Genomic DNA, 17,200 nt, shown 5'->3' on the forward strand with positions numbered 1-17,200 from the left:
ATATTTTAAACTAATAGGCCTATCGGTTAACCGGTTTCAACCGGCTAATGAGGCTCGGTGGCCGGTCAAGAAAAATTTTCGTTTTCGCCATCCCTACTCAGAACAGTACTCCAGTTTCAGTAGTTACACAAAAATCCCACAAAAATAATGTGTATGTATGTTTTTCCAAAAAGTGGTGTATTTATGTATGAAACAAATCTAATAAAAAAATAGACACGCAAACAAAGTGTCACATGGCTGACCCAAACCCATGCATTGCAACCACTACAAACTGTCAAGTGACATTTGGTCTTTGCACCTAAAAACAAACACCAAAAAGACACGCTGAATTCATGCATTTCATCCCTAATTTCTTCTGCTATTTTATGATTAGAAAGACGTGTGCGCCCTTCCAAAAGGGGTCAGAAAACAGCCACGAGAAACAGTGCAGCATCTGCAGGTATACTGGTCACATCTGACTCAATGGCCCCACAAGACAAGGGCCCACGGCAAAGACCTAATAGCAGGAAATCACACCCAAAATTCTGTGCAAATAACATCACAACAGATGCTACATTATGAATAGACAACGTAATCTCATGAGAATATGTGTGTATTTTTGCGTTTCAGTGTGGTTGCACCTTAGTACATTTACTTACGTTTAAAACATACTGAAACGTATAGACCGTTTCATCGGGCGCATGTACGGTGACGCGATAAGTGTCTGGTCCAAACTTTACTTCCGGTTTTTGTTTGTTCAATGGTCTGACTAGTTGCTGAAACAGAACTATTAAACAAATACCTCGTCGAAAATAACAAATGTTTTGGGTTCCTATGTAATCTACGTGTGGTTTATTTTGCTTTTTATACAGTATAAATAAACTACTTTAAAAGGACTTTTTTGTTACTTATTCTTCGCAGAGTTTACCGGAAGTTACGTGATGACCACGAAAGCTGCGTGTTTATGTTGTTACTGCTAAAACCATGTATAATATCGACTTTTTGACAGGACTAATACGTAAATTTGTACGCAAGTTATTCCCATTCATAAATATTAAAACTGCGGCCATTGGCATTTCTCACTCATATTAATGATATTTTTTCAGTCATATTTTCTGAATTATTTATTTAAGACAGTTTACCCATTTACCTAATTAAAAGATTAAACAAGACTAACTGTTATATTTTAAAACTTTAAAATGAATAACATTTATGTATTTATTTAACTATTTTTTATATTTAGTTTGTTTGCCATGACATACAAAAACTAGTTTTTTTCTATGCTGTCTTCTTTGCAATACGTTATTATTAGTACTAAGCAATTATTACACCAAAATATAACATAAATTCACAAAAGATGTTAGTTGTATTCATTTGCTGTAATTCACATCTTTAAAATTCATCCGATCACGAGGAACAGATCCAAATTCAGCCCTTTGTCCAGCGATCTTGATCCGAGTTCTCAGCAACCTTAAAGTCAGATTGCGCGTTCGTTATAATACTGTATAAATTTGAATTCAAATTTCGCAAATTTATTTTAACTTCTTTTGGTACTAATTTTAATATTCGCAATAAATAAGTTGTTATGATTGTTGTTATGCTTTTTGTAACCGTAATGTTACATGATTATAATAAACTGTTTTGCATTTGACTGTAGTGGCTTAAAATATCTTTTAAATGCTATATTGTTACTAAAATGTTCCTACACATAGCTGTTCATTACGTTGCATAATATAAAAGGAATACATTACGTATTTTGTATAAAAAGGGTTTGGGTTTAGAGTAAGGTTTGGGGTAGGGTGGTAAAATTATCGCTAAAATGGTTAAATGGAAATTATACAGCAATCTTTATGTAATGAAAGAGGCTGTTTACACTTGGCATTAACATGCGTTTTCGTCGATCGGATCACAAGTGGACGACGTTAATGCCAGGTGTAAACGGTGTTCAAAACGTTTTGAGCTTGTCCACTTTCGACCACTTTCAACCACATCCAGAGGTAGTCGAAACCACTTTCGATCGGATCGCTTTGGAGATGCGGAACGCATATGTGGTTAAATGTGTTCGAACAGCCACACGCAACCGCCTTCTCTCCACCTATTTATCTAATCTGAGGTATTAAACACAAGTTTTACGTCTTTTTTCGACTTCTGGTGTGAACATACGGTGAACAGCGCTATTTTTAGCCTTTCATTGATACAACTAGGGCTGGGACAACGCGTCGACGTAATCGACGACGTCGATGCAAAAAATACGTTGACGCAAAATATGCGCGTCGATTCGTCAGACCCAAAAAGGCGGCGCAGTAGTAGCAACGCGAGTGGCTTCAGTCCACGCCAGTTTCACACAGCAAGGGTGAGCAGTGCCTGCGGCCGTGCGGCGCATGGTTTTTTCAGCGCCCATGTAAAACAAGCATGTACCCCGCCGCATGAGCAGCGCGAGCTCGCGGCTCGAAACGGATATAAACGGAGGTCGGAGCCAGCTGCAAATACTTGGGCGGCTCTGTAGCAACAGTGCTGCAATCGTTTCTGCGTGGTTCTGCTGCGCTTCTCACGCTCAATTAAAGTGAAAGTGCTTTGTTTATGGTTTAAATGCTCGTGGATTTACGCGAAAAAGTGTCATTTTACCATAAAATCATGAATGTGATGCCAAGTGTGTTTTAAACAGTCATTTGAGCAATTTAACAGAAAGCAATGAAATATGTCACTGTTGCCAGAAGACTGCGCTTTCATTCACTCTCTGTCTAGCAGTAAATGAGTCCTCATCTATCTTAACAAACTTAAGAGAAAGAGATTTAATAATATATGTGCTTCTAAGTTCTTAAGTCTATAGTAAGTCTATCTTAAGTCTATCTTAAGTTTATATCTGTCATTAAATGGACTAGAACAGCACGAAAACAATGTGGATTAAACAAATCTAGTTATAAAAATTACACAGACCATCAAAAGGCACATTGAAGAGGTTTTGCTCATAAATGCATGTAAAATAAAGTAATTTGAACTTGAGATTTTTATACGGTTACTTAACTGCACAGTATGCACTGCAAATGCTTTATTGAATGCTACCTATGTCTAAGAATGCATTATTTTGCATTTGTATAGTCTTTTTTTATTTTGAAATTTTAAGAGCAATAAAGATATATTGAAATGTTTACATTCAGATATGTAAATCAACATGTATAACTTGCTATTAGTTAATTAATGGGGAGATAATCGAGAATCGAATCGAAGTCGAATCGGACTGACAAAATGAATCGTTAGATTAATCGATGCATCGAAAAAATAATCGCTAGATTAATCGTTAAAAAAATAATCGTTTATCCCAGCCCTAGATACAACTAAAGCGGCTGATCTTTGAGTTTCGTTTTGAAAGCGTGTGAAAGTTGCGCGATCCTATTTCATCAATTGCGCTGAAAATTCAGAGAAAGCTCTTACATACACACGTACAAAACTCTGTTCAGCATGTTTACTTGCTAAACAAGCAGTGGACTCCGACATAATATTAGTTTGTGTCCATATAAACTCATAATTACTCGCGCTCTCGTTTGAATGACAGCAGAGAGACTCGCCCACCGTCTCACAGACCATCCCCTCACAGTATTCAGGACAGAAGCGGTCGAAAGTGGATAAAAGAGACGGATTTAAATACCAGGTGTAAACGTAATGTGTCTCTCTCGTCCACTTGTGATCCGATCGATGAAAACACATCTTAATACCAAGTGTAAACAGCCCCAAAGATACGTCAATGTTTTACGCTTTTTAGCTGTAAAAACGTAATAATGCTACGTTAAAATGTTATAAATACGTCTACATTGTACGTTTCAGCATCTATTTAAACGTACAAATTTTTTTGTTTGTTTTTTAAAGTTACATTTAAATACTATGTATTAACAATAAGACCAGGCTGGAATAGATTTAATATAGTAGGAACTTTATTCATGCTTTAAAGCTGCACTTTAGCTATGCTTTTACGTGATTGCATGATGCGTTTTGGAGATTTGGATCTATTTTTCTTAAACACTGCAACTTATGAACATCTTGAACAGTTTGTAGAATTTTGAATAATATGTTTCTTTAGGAGGGTGATTTAAATATAATGCATCTGAACAAAAGATGAGGAACCCATTGAAATTGAACTGAAGCACACTATGCTCACTGGTACATTCTCAAATTATGCAGGAATAATAAGAATCTGGGAAAGTAAATGACCCACTCACAAGGTGCCCAGAACCAATCAGCTAGGAAATAATGAAGAGGGATCCCAGCAACACTTGCGGCTTATTAAACCACCCTTCTAAAGACTTTCTTGGAGATAAGCAAATGATTCCTTTTCATTATTACATAGAAACAAAACGGATCTTCAGGTTTATTGAGGAATCAACGCAACCTGAAAGCTTCAATTAAAACAAAACATTACATTTTACAATACTATATGTGTCTCAAATACTGGGATGTTCTGAAACTGTTTATTTATTTTTACTCAAATATTACGATGATAATGCAATTAGTAACGAAACAAATGCATCCAACAGAAGCGTTCCTTACTAGTGGTCTAAAATCTCTGGAACCCACTGTGAATAATTCCTGTCTGTTTCTTCTCATACCAGTCATTTCTAAATAAAAATCCTCAATCCACAGTGGAAGGAGACTTGAAATGACTACTGTAAGTACAGTTGTCCATCTTGGCAGTGACACTAAAGGGATGTCTGGAGGCATTAGGTGTGACAGAGCTCAGACAAGGTAACATTAACTCCACCTGAATGAGACGCCAGGGTTCTGCTCAGCATCAGCGTCCAGATGCATTGGGATCAGCTGGATGTGATGAGAGACAGGAACACCTAAAGCCCTCATCATCACAACACGCCGCATTCACGGTGCTGCCGGATTAACTGAAGGCTTATTTCAGAACATCCTCAAGCTCTGCTACATAAACAGAGTCGTGGCCCAATGCTCACCACATCCTGTTTGGTGAAGTTAACGTTAAGCTGTAAATAAAACAATGCACCGTTTCTTGAGTACTGAGTCGAAACAAAATAAACACATTTTTATATATCAAGCAATTGAATCTGTATATGTAGTATACTTTTATTTCAATCTACTGCCTCAACCATTTTTTTTAGAAAATGTTTGTTTTTCCCTGCCCATCACTAAATATGGGTCACCGCTGTCAGAGACGAAAATAATCGGTCAAATATTTATGAAAAATATTGACAGATCTGTTTTTACTTCGATGAATTAATGCATTCATTGCACTGAGACTCCCACATGGTTTGCAACTCGTTTTCAGCTTCCATTCTGTGTGACTAATGCTCTGCAGCCTATGTTATGCTTCGTCCTTTTTAATTCACTGTATGAGAACAAGCTATTGGGCAATGAGATTTTTAAATGTTTGCTAAATTCTAAAAACAAACGGTGCTACATAGCACTAAAAGTGGTTCTTGGCTCGTAATCATAGAGGAACCATTTTAAGCACCATATAGCACTGATGAAGTACCTGTGTAGCACCGGTGTAGAACCATATTGATGCTATATAGAAAAGGGTTCACACACCTTAGTTAACTTCAAATTCAAGGACCTTTCAAGTACTTTCCAGGTCCAATACCCTCAAATACAAGGACTGAATGTGGGGACACATTTCAAGTGAGAGCAAGGTTACATCGTGTTACCTTTTAAGATACATTGTAACAGTTCCCTTTCGAGGGAACTCGTGCTGCGTCACTGCGGTGACACTTTGAGGACGCCTCCAGGGGGAGGGTGTCTGAATGTGTATATCAAATTCAACCAATGGTGAAGCTTAACGAAAAAGACAGGGTGACACGGGAGCCAGGAAGTGTATCGCAGATAATATTTCCAAAGACGGCGTTACAGGGACGCAGGAAGTATGGCAAGGAGACGCAACATCTCGTTACCTTCTCAGGGGACAACAATTACATACGTAACCCGAGACGTTTTCATGTGTCAAACAACACAACTATGCAAAAGAGCATTTTGGTATGAATCAACATTCACAAAGATTAAGCATTTAAAGCGAACAGTTTAGCACGTGTGCTTAAAATGTCTAGAATTTTTATGATATTATCCGACACTACACAGGGAATAATATGGATTTTTTTTTTTCAGAAAACTTCTTGCATAAAATAGATTCAAGCACTTTCAATGATCTGTATCTATATATGTATATTTTCAAAAACTTCCCAGAGCCTTGAATCCCCCCCAGATTCACAAACTTTAAAGGATTTCAAGAACCCGTGGGAACCCTGATAGAACCATATGTGGTGCTATAGTGGTGCTATATGACCCCAAATGGTTCTTCATAGGTGCTTTACAGGTGCTATATAGCACTAAAAATGGTTCCTCTATGATTACAAGCCAAGAACCACTTTTATTTTTAGAGTGTACAGTTTGCACATAAACAATTCCTTAACCGTTTTATGCTGTGAGACAGTGATTTAACAAAAGTAAAATAAGCCTATGATGAGAAGAAAATAATATGGCAGTCTGGCTATGACAATAGGCCGCCAAAAACGGTTATTAAAACCGCTTTTGAGTCAATCCACCAGGGAAAAAACTACCACATTGAAAGGAAACTGAGGTTACCGTAAAAAAAATCTAACCGTTTCACACACTATTTTACTCCCAGATCTCTATTTAAAGTGGCAAATGATCCAAAGGGGATTACACAGAACTGTGCAATGCAATTTTCCAGAGAAACTTTTGGACACTTTTAGTAGCTATTTTTTGATCCGGTAAAAAAGTCTTTTCTGATGCCACAATGGCGATCGTACAGACAATGCATGAAAGGTCATTGGGTTACGTGGTACGGATAAAACACAGGATTTCTGTAAAAAAAAACTGGCAACTATTTCTAATTGGAATGATTGTAGTTATGAGATGAGTGTGCATGAACACCACAATGTCATTATTACCAGTGGGAAACTCAGATCAAGGGTGTGTCACATTCATGGCAAAAACAATATGGTATTGGTTTCATTTGAGAATATTGGCTGTGCGGTTTAGTTGGTATGGATTGTTTTAACTATATTTATTGTGATGTTTGCCAGAAGCTGGACTCATTTAGCTGTGTTTTTAAGGCAATAGGCAGAAAACTTCTTTGTTCTTCATTTTCTGTGGCTGCATTAGAAAAAAATATAAAGATAAAACATAAATTACCCAGCAAAAGTGCATTCTCTGCTTTTCATTTTGCTTTACTGGTGCTTACAAAGGCTTTCTAGCCTTTATGGAAGTAAAAAAAAAAACATGCAATTGCTCAAAACACCCAATCAAAGTATCTTGAAAGCACCAAACAACAAAAACCTAAGCCTCTAACAAAAACCAAACAACACTAAGTGACAGTCACAGACATGCCTGATTATTTTTTCTTGTGTTATCCAAAACCACAATGCTGACAGACAGTTGCCCTTTCTGTTTCTTTGATAAATGTGGCGTATCAGGGCAGCGTTAAAGAATCTAATGACACCAATTCTTCTGGCTTTGACTGATGAAGTGTTGTTGAAAACTTAATCAATGCAAGTTCATCTTACTCTGATTGGACATGGCTGAGCGCAGCATTTGCAGTCAACCCCTCATGTCAAGCTCCTATGGAGACATGCATATTGACAACTTCTTCCTCATCAAAGACATAATTTTACAAATGCTGAAATGAGGGTGAAAATAATTGAACGCCAGGTGCTTTCAGGGTGATTTTTTTAGGTTCTTGAAAAACAGAAGCTTGACTGTAACTCACCTGCAATTTTATGTTTGGACTTGATTGTTCGCTCACATTTTCGCTTAGCATTGAAAAGAAGATATATTTGCTCCTCTTTTGTGAGGACATCATCAGCATCAACCTGTGAAGACAAAATATTTATATTATTAAATGTAACATTTTCCCTTCAGGGGCAAAATTTGCCACCTGGATTTTTTCCCCAAAATGTTGTAGAAATGACACATGACATGTCGGATTATCAGTCATATTTCACAGTTTTAAAATCAATTATCATTTATCTGCTATGGACAGTGTCACCCCTTTGCATTTACTGTGGAGTGTGAAGAGAAATTTGATTTGTTTTCTTTTGCATATAAAGGTCACTATGATTTATTTTGTCACTATAGATATAAGTTGTTATAAGTGATTAACTATTGGTGATCTCAAACATAATGTTTCAAACTATATAAAGGTGGTAGATCTTTTTCTTACTTAGCCCCTAAGCTCTGGAATGATTTACTCAACAATGTTCGAGAATCAGGCACAGACGAACAATTTAAGTCTAAACTAAAGACAAATCTCTTTAAAAAAGCATCCACATAATTTGTCTAGTAAATATACTTATGCCGCAATAGTTAGCTTGTCCGACACAAAGCAGATATTCAATCACTATACTGTATGACACTTGCATTACATGCAAACGTCCCCTACGCTGATAGGATTTTGTTTCTCTTTCCCCGTCTTGTCCTCGAACCCGAGGCCGCTGATGCAGGGTTCACACCAGATGTGGTAGAGGTGGCAAGTGCGAATTATTTACATGTTAAGTCAATGCAAAGACACAATTAGGCATCCTGCGGCACGGTACACGCGGTAGGTGCGGTGGAAAGACGCGTTCTAGGCGAATTGAGCGTTGCCACGGGAAATGCACAAGTTGAAAAATCTGAACCTGGACGGATTTCCACGCCGCGTTAACCAATCAGGACCTTGCTGTAGTAGTGACGTGATTACAGGAAGCGAGCGGAGTATCAGTGAAGTCGCAGAAGCCCCTCCCATGACGTGAATTTCCGCATGAATGTCTCGAATAACTAGAATTTCACGCGTGGCTTTCACGCCCGAATGAAGTGAGTAAACTCAAATGTTCAAGCGTCCAACTACGCCCAAATATCACATTTTTGCCGCCTCTACGGCGGTTGGTGTGAATGCACCATGAGGCTAAGGGTGTTTTCACATCTGTAGTTCGGTTCATTTGGTCCGGACCAAAAGCGAAAAAATTATACATTGTATCTTTTTAAGCAGTTTTGGTTCCTTTTCACACCACACTGATTGCGCTGGTCCGCACCAGTTGAAATGAACCAATATTCAGTCATGTGATAAGATCCACATCACTGATTGGCCACATGTATTTGAACATATTTCCTAAACTGCTTCTTGATTGGTCAGAATCAACGTGCGCGAAATTCCAACGGAACCCCGGAAGTAAACAAAAAGGAGGAAAATACAGCAGATATCATGGACAGACGGCTGTGCGCTGTAATTATTTCCGTGGTTGTTATACTTAGTTTGTATGCAGCGCTTTAGACTAACTGTTCATTTCCAGAATGAATCATGGATGCGGCTTCACAGATAAATGCACTACTGTATAAACGGCAAAGACACCCAACTACAGGTATGTCCGCAATCTGTCATTGTGCTAATACAACCCAGTCTCACCCCATGGCGTCAATATTTGACGACACTTGACCATGCGTCAATATGTTGACGCGGAGGGTATACCCTCCGCGTCACTTTTTGACGAACTGGGGACTTCAATGCTATCAGGTACGCGAAATTCTCTTTCCTATTTTCTTACCATTTTCTACCATTTTCGCGTCGGTTTAGGGTTAGATTTACATAATGACATCCCTACCCAAACCTATCCCTAACCCCAATGTCAGGCGACAACTGTTTAATTTCGCGTACCTAATAGTATTGAAGTCCCCAGTTCGTCAAAAAGTGACGCGGAGGGTATACCCTCCGCGTCAACATATTGACGCATGGTCAAGTGTCGTCAAATATTGACGCCATGGGTGTGAGACTGTGTTAGCTAATATTGGTAATAGAAACTGTCAACAAACACTTGCTCATCCGATAATGCACTGCACAGCTGACTATGGCAGCTGGTTTAGTCCAAAATGCGCAGTACTTTTGCAGTTACACTCTAAAAAAAAAGGTTCCTTGAGGTTCTATATAGAACCGTGGGGTTCTATACTTGGCCAATAGAACCTTTTACCAAAAAAAGGGTTCCATATAAAACCCCTGGAAGGCAAAGAACCATTTTTATTAAAATGGTTCTATAATTCACGTTTTGTGACTGAAGTGTAAACTAAAGATTACACAATAATTGCAGACCTACACAACTCATTCACAAACCTACACAACTCATTCACAAACCTTTTTGTGTCAATAGGCTGTGGTCAAATAAAGAGAGAGTCAATAAATAGGCTATGAATATTTAGTGTATGCTTTATTTCCTGTGAGCTTTTTTATGCAATTTTGTACATTAGCATGAAACTTACAGTGCAGTTTGCGTTTTTGGTGAATTACCAGGTGTTTTCTTTATTTTGTACATTCTATATTGTCAATGTTTGTTTAATTTAACCTGAAGGGGCATTAAAAACAAATAATCGCAAAAGTGCCCTCTGGTGGCGTATATATGCGTTGCACCATAAGCGAAGATGAGCCTCCAGACGTGACAGTTTTTTCTTCAAACTGAGGTGAGGAGTTCGGACTCCGGACCGGCATTTCTGCTTGTTTGTACCCTGAGGTAAGTAAACTTTACATTTTTGAAACGATATTACTGAAACATTTAGTATAATTAGTTAATATTTATTTTGTTAGAGTAGGTGTTGTGCTAAATAGTGATACTAGAAGCTACATTTATAATATTTACCTCAGTTAAAAAATACTGCTGGTAACGTTGAAGCACTGACGGGCTTCGTCAACCGTCAGTTATAAAAGCTCTGTTAAATACGTTTTGTTCCGTGTTTTAATGAATTACGTTACAGTCCTGCTTTATTTCTGTGTCATTTTAAATTGCCAATCACAATAAGACAGCTGTATTGTAAGGAGACGAAATTCGAGACAGGAGTGTAATTTCAGTGAAGCGCGTGGTCAAAGGAACCGGGTGGAAGACGGTGGAAGGGAAATTATATGTAAATGTTTGTCGCAGTTTTACACATATTCCGTGAGCATTTTTCGCTTGTTCACGAGGGTTTTATCAGGGTTGGAGCTAAACTCGGAAGGAAAGTGGAAACTGCTGGCCATAGTTGAGAACATTCCGCCGGTCTGTATTATAAATGCACGATTGCAGTGCAGCGTTCGTATCCGCAAAAGACATTTACATTTAACATTCAAATGTTTTAAAAACCAAACGTGTTCAGGTTTTTATGTGTATTTGGTTTGTGAAGTGTAATTTATGCTTTTTTCCTCTCCCCCACAGATAACCATGGTTAATAAATGGTCAGACACGTCACTGGCTTTAAAGTATAAACCCCATTGATGCAAAAAGGTAAGGTGCTTAAAAGGACCTTGTAAACCTGACTTCTGTCACTAATGTTCATCAAAGAGCAAAATTAAAGAAATCTGTGTTTTGTAGCTTTAATGATAATTCTTACTGTATGTATTTCATTTAGAATTTAGCATTAAAGACTGTAAAGTGTTTGAGGACTTAATTTAAGTTCTGTATATTTCACACTATTTTTTTATTGAACATTGTGTTTTGAAAAATACATCAATTGCAACCTCAAGTTCATGTAGACTTTAAGGAACTTGTTTGTCTGAAAGTGTATATATAAATATTTTGTGTTTTAAGATGCTGCGTGGAATGACAACGAGGTTTGGAACAGACTTGGTGAAGAACATGGAAACATCTCTAAATAAAATGGCCCCAAACATCATCAGGAGTGCAAAAGAAGGAAGTAAAAAACATCTCTACGCCAATCTCATTGGAGAGGAAACCACAGAAGGTGCTTGTTCTTTGTCCAGTGTAAAGTAGCCTTATTTGCATTGTCAATGTAAAGGTTCTAGCACCTATAAATTGTATAAGTGAAAATGTGAAAAAAATGTTAGTATAAACTTTTTCCTTGCCATTGAAGAGTAAACTTGTTAATTAGGAGACGCTGGCTGAGAAAGAGTTAAAGTTTACCAACAAATGAAAATTGTCGTCACTTTCTTCAGCAGAACACAACAGAAGATATTTTGAAAAAGTATGGTAATCGAACAACAATGGTGCCCATTGACCTGCATTGGTTTTGTGTCCATTAAATTGCTAGCAGAGTTGTTCGGTTACAGACATTTTTCAAAATCTTTTTTGTGTTAGTGTTCTGCTGAAGAAAGAAAGCTGTGAACGTTTGAAATAACGAGTGAGTGAATGAGTTTTCTTTTTTGAGTAAAATGTCCCTGTAATTGATATCTGTACCTAATGTACAATAATTTGTATCTTTGTAGGTCTGCTGAGGAATGCTGCACTTATGTTATTGTCAGCATTATTTCAAGAAAATCCCAGCTTCCTTGACTGTGTAAATAGTGTAAGTATAGTTCTGTAATTTAGTTGAATGAGTCTTGTTGGTTCTTGAGTGTCGCTTGCCTAGTTGTCATACTTTATTTGTGTTATTATGGGATAATTTTAAGTCTATTTGATGGCTTCTGTTAATTGGTAAAAAGCACTTAAAAGGTGAAATGTTTGTTTTACAGGAACCCAAAGGTCCCACACCAACCAGTGTTCAACGGCTCTCCTGATCTTCTCAAATCTGAAAGTATCAACTTTATAAATGGACAATGTGAACATAATATGTGTAGACATTGACATCACAGGCTGTGATATGACTGTTTGCGTTTTTTTTCTCCTCAATGTTCAATACCCTTTTGCCATTAAGCACACAGTGACTTTAATTTATAAAATATATGTTTAAATTTTAATACCTGTACAAAACAAATGTACAATCAACTTGTGTAAATTGTCATTCTATTTAATAGATTGCTCATGAATTGTCTTTAAATGCATTGTGATTTTGGTAACACTTTACAATAAGGTTCATTAGTTAACATTAGTTAATGTATTAACTAAACTTGAACAAACTATGAGCAATACATTTGTTACAGTATTTATTCATCTTTGTTAATGTTAGTTAATAAAAATTTAAGCTTTAATTGCTTGTTCATGTTAGTTCAGAGTGCATTAACTAATGTTAACCAGATTTTAATAAAGTATAAGTAATTGTTGAAATTAACATTAACAAAGATTAATAAATGTGTATAAGTGCAGTTCATTATTAGTTCATATTAACTAATGTAGCTAACTAATGTTAACTAATGAACCTTAATGTAAAGTGTTACCGTGATTTATTTTCATCATTTCAGACACATGTAAAAGTTACTAAAAATTAGTACTGCATATACTGTACAGTATCTATGCGTAAGGGAAATAACTTGAACAAAATTTTTGAATGTATAGTGTAATTAAGAGTTTAGCTGTTTATTACAAAGATATATATATATATATATATATATATATATATATATATAAACGTATGTATGTTTATTAAAAAGTGAAAATGCTTAATGGAAATAATTAAATAACTAAATGGTTGAATGTAATGAGACATTTTAAATGTAAACTAAAGTTTTGCTGTCTAATACAGAATAAAGAGATGTTATTTTAAGTAATTTTTATAGATTTATATATTTCTGTATAATACAATTAATAAATAGTAAACTTTTATAATTTTCTAGATCGGTTATAATTTCTTATCAATAATAAATTATTCATAATAATAAAGAACCTTTAATGGTTCTAAATAGAACCATCTAACTTTGAATCAAAGAACCATTTGGGGTTCTTTTTAATGAACCCATTAAAGTGGTTCTATATTGAACCATTTGGGGGTTCCATATATGAAGCGGGTGATAGAACCATTTCTGGTTCGATATAGAACCATTTTTTTTAAGAGTGTAGGTCGGTTCGATCTCGGACCGTGTTCTCAACACAAACAAACTGCTCTAGAGTTTGTTTGAAAGCATACCGAGACCACCTCTTCAAACAACCATAGTTCGACTGCTACTTTCTCACCTACCCAAATGAACCGCACCAACTGAGCAATCGAACTCTGGTACGATTCAACCAAACTAAATGAAACAGGTGTGAAAACACCCTAACAGACCCAGTCCCTGCTGCTGTAAAGCTCATCACACCACTGATCTACTGGCCTTCCTTCAACATGATGCCCAGACAATGTCTGCCCAGCGACTACAGACTGCTTTTAAATGTTTTAATTACCATAAAATGTTATAATATAGTATCTAATATATAGTATATCCTCTATAGAATAAGCCATGTCTGGCTCTCTCTCAAAGGTTTTTTTTCTACCTAGGACTTTTTTCCCCACAAGGTTTTTCTCCTATGAGTTTTTTTCAGCCCCTAGGGAGTCAGCTAACATTGGCTGAACTTAGAACTCTCTTCTATGCATTACATTAATACTATGCTCGCTGCAGTTTAATCCTAGCCGCTGTACTCTGCTTCTTATGTTGTCCACCGATTTTTCTGCGTTTTCTCCTGTTATTTAATGTTAAGCTGCTTTGAAACAATTAAACAATTGTGAAATGCGCTATATAAATAAAATTGAATTGAAAATGTAAAGTGAAGCAAGTACATACATAAATCACATCATACAAAAAGGCACTTTGCAAAATAAGTAATTTCTTTCCTGGGCTGCCCAATTTCCCTTTTATGTAGCTCTACAATAACATTTAATAATAGAACCTCATGAAAAGATTCCGTATTGTGTTGTAGATATGCACGGCTTTGTGAAGTGACACAGGATATTCATTGAAGCATGAGACCTGGTGAGTGTGTCGACATACTGATATACCAAATTATAATTTCATAACCAAATAACAAGCAGGCAACACAAATAGGAGAATTATAAAGCAAAATCAATGCAGCACAAGTTCACAGTAGATAAATATTTATTTTAGTTGCGTTCATCATATGAGTGACGACAAAAAGCATATACTTTGTTCCACTGGTGATGAATAGACCCCAAAGAATTCTCATTTATGAGGCAGACTCTTGTAAAAACCAACTCAAGAGTCTTTGAAAAAACCTAGTTATTTTTATCTTTTTCAACATAAGCGCATATTTCATTTTAACAAAAGATTATGCATATAAGACAAAAAGAACAATGCAATGGGATCACAATCACATTCCATGGTTATATTATTCTCAATAGGATTTTAGGTAACTGTAAGTACCTTCTCCTAGTGTTGGGAGGGAGGGCCAACATTTTACATCCAACTATCAGTATATTAATTTCCTTGTAAAAGTATGCATTGCGATTTTAACCATTATTATCATAGGAATATTTTTTTAATAATCCTGTGAGTTATTAAAATTAGGTACTTCATCTCATTTTATTAGTTTGAACACAAAAAAATAGTACCAAATGGCGTCTGGCATCAACGCATGAACAGCTGTTTCCCATTATATAACAAATGAAATAAGACGTAAACGAATATTAATCTCAATTGGCATGAGCCACATTTTAAGCCATGAAGCTGATTGTAAAATAGACAATACACACAAGTACAAAGGTCCAAAAATAAATGTAATTTTTATCAAACTGATGCATTGTTTAGAAAACAAAAACAATATAAACGCAATCTGCTGATTGAACCATTTCTACAAACAGGACGCTTAAAAATCTAAAACAAAAACTCCTTAGGAATCAATCAATACAGATTATTTTGTTGAGTAAATGCGGAGCTTGACTTAATACACTGCTGAGGACGTGACCAAGCAAAAGTACAAATTATGCAAGGGTGGCACAAAGCTGAATCTGATCATTTTCATTTCTTTAGATCACAGCCTCCCCAGCAACAGAGTAGTAGGTATTTTAATATCAAGGTGCATGAATTACTAAGCAAAGTCATATTTCCAATTTAATTTCTCAATAAAGTGGACAAAAAGGTGAAGTTTTGTTTCCAAGCACTTCCAGTGCTTTCTTTTCGAAATCCAGGAACAGCTTTAAGGTCAAGTAGGTAAACTTCTAGTCAGGATTTCAGCTGGAAGACTTTGTCACTGACATTTAAATGACATGCATTCTTTTATAGAGAGACGTTATCTATTTAGATAACATCTTTTTATAAAATAATGCATGTTATTTAAATGTTAAAACATCACATTAGGCCCTCAGAGATTATAGGGCTGGCACACCAATAGATACTTGTGATAATACTCCAATACTTGTGTAAATACTTTTATCTGACAAACCCCGGGTTCAACAACTGGCTTAATGAAACATAGTTAAAGAAATCAATTCAGATTATTATTATCAAACATAATGAAATGTGCGTTACATGCTATTCAAGGTTCTGTCAGTTTTCATGCTTATCAGCTCTAAACAATAAAATAAAACTAAATTCTTACCCATATTAAAAGATTTCATCTTGCATATATTTGATTTGTCGTCATCTGGGTAGCGCTTAGCTTTTCAACATTAATTTACCTTACCTTGGTGTATTGTATGTGTATTTTTATTGTGTTTTGATATTCCTTAATGGAATTTCTTTGTATGATTCTATGTACTGTATGCTATACACAAGTGTTTACAAATCCTGCAATCACTTGGAACTGAATTGGTTATGGGCTGCAGAGTCCATTGATAGTGCAGGAGTGCGTGCATGCTCTTCTATATCTGCCTGAGAATCTTTCTAGGAAAGACCACTTATGGTCGAAAGGCATTTCATATATTTATACTTACAAAGGCACTGAAGATATAGCTATACATTTTATCATTTCATGTTTCCGTAGCAACACGTTACTGATTTTTCCTTTGTTCTAAATTTCTAACCTGCAGTAAACAACTTCTGCAACTAATTCAGCCCAAAGCACAGACTTTATTAAAAAATTTGAATACTTCTAATTTGTTTTGAGTTTTTGTAATTAAACTTGCCATGCCATAACTGTACACTGCAAAACTAACACAGACATTTATTAATGAATGGAGAGCCCTACAGTATTCTGCTCATATAGAAAAACATGCACTGTTGTTCAGTTTTGGTCAGAATTGGTTTTGAGATCCTTCAAACTGTATCTCTCTCCACAAACAGGCTAAATAACACTTCACAGTGAAAGGTCACCCCTAAATATTTATGCTAAAGGAGGCGAATTTTATTTTGCTTCCCTTTTGCTTATTGGACACATTTTGGAAAAAAGTAAAGTTTTATGCTATTATCATTATAACCTTAGCATTTGTGCCAGGTATGCATTAATGAAAAACAACTAGCTTAGTTAAAAAATTAAAAAAGTTAACATCATCACTTTAGTTATTACATTCCTGCATTTTTAAGGAGGTTCAAGTCGTCATCACATGAATATTTTTTATCATTGTTTAAAATGTTAACATACATAAAATAAGCCAAGCTAATATAAAAAATATTTAATAAATAACTAATAAAATAGGCTATTAATAGAATGTGCTTTTG

At 35.9% G+C, this 17,200-nt stretch overlaps 1 protein-coding gene across 1 annotated transcript in view; it reads right to left on the reverse strand.

The window, feature by feature from the left end:
* Positions 1–17,200, reverse strand: part of pth1r (parathyroid hormone 1 receptor) — a 98,584-nt gene that overhangs the window by 46,895 nt on the left and 34,489 nt on the right. Inside the window, exon 2 of the mRNA XM_065267865.2 lies at positions 7,721–7,823. Within this exon, the coding sequence (XP_065123937.1) occupies positions 7,721–7,823 (103 nt within the window). The remainder of the gene's footprint in view (positions 1–7,720; positions 7,824–17,200) is intronic.

Source organism: Paramisgurnus dabryanus, chromosome 6 (assembly GCF_030506205.2).
Source record: "Paramisgurnus dabryanus chromosome 6, PD_genome_1.1, whole genome shotgun sequence".
NCBI classification, from domain to species: Eukaryota; Metazoa; Chordata; class Actinopteri; order Cypriniformes; family Cobitidae; genus Paramisgurnus; species Paramisgurnus dabryanus.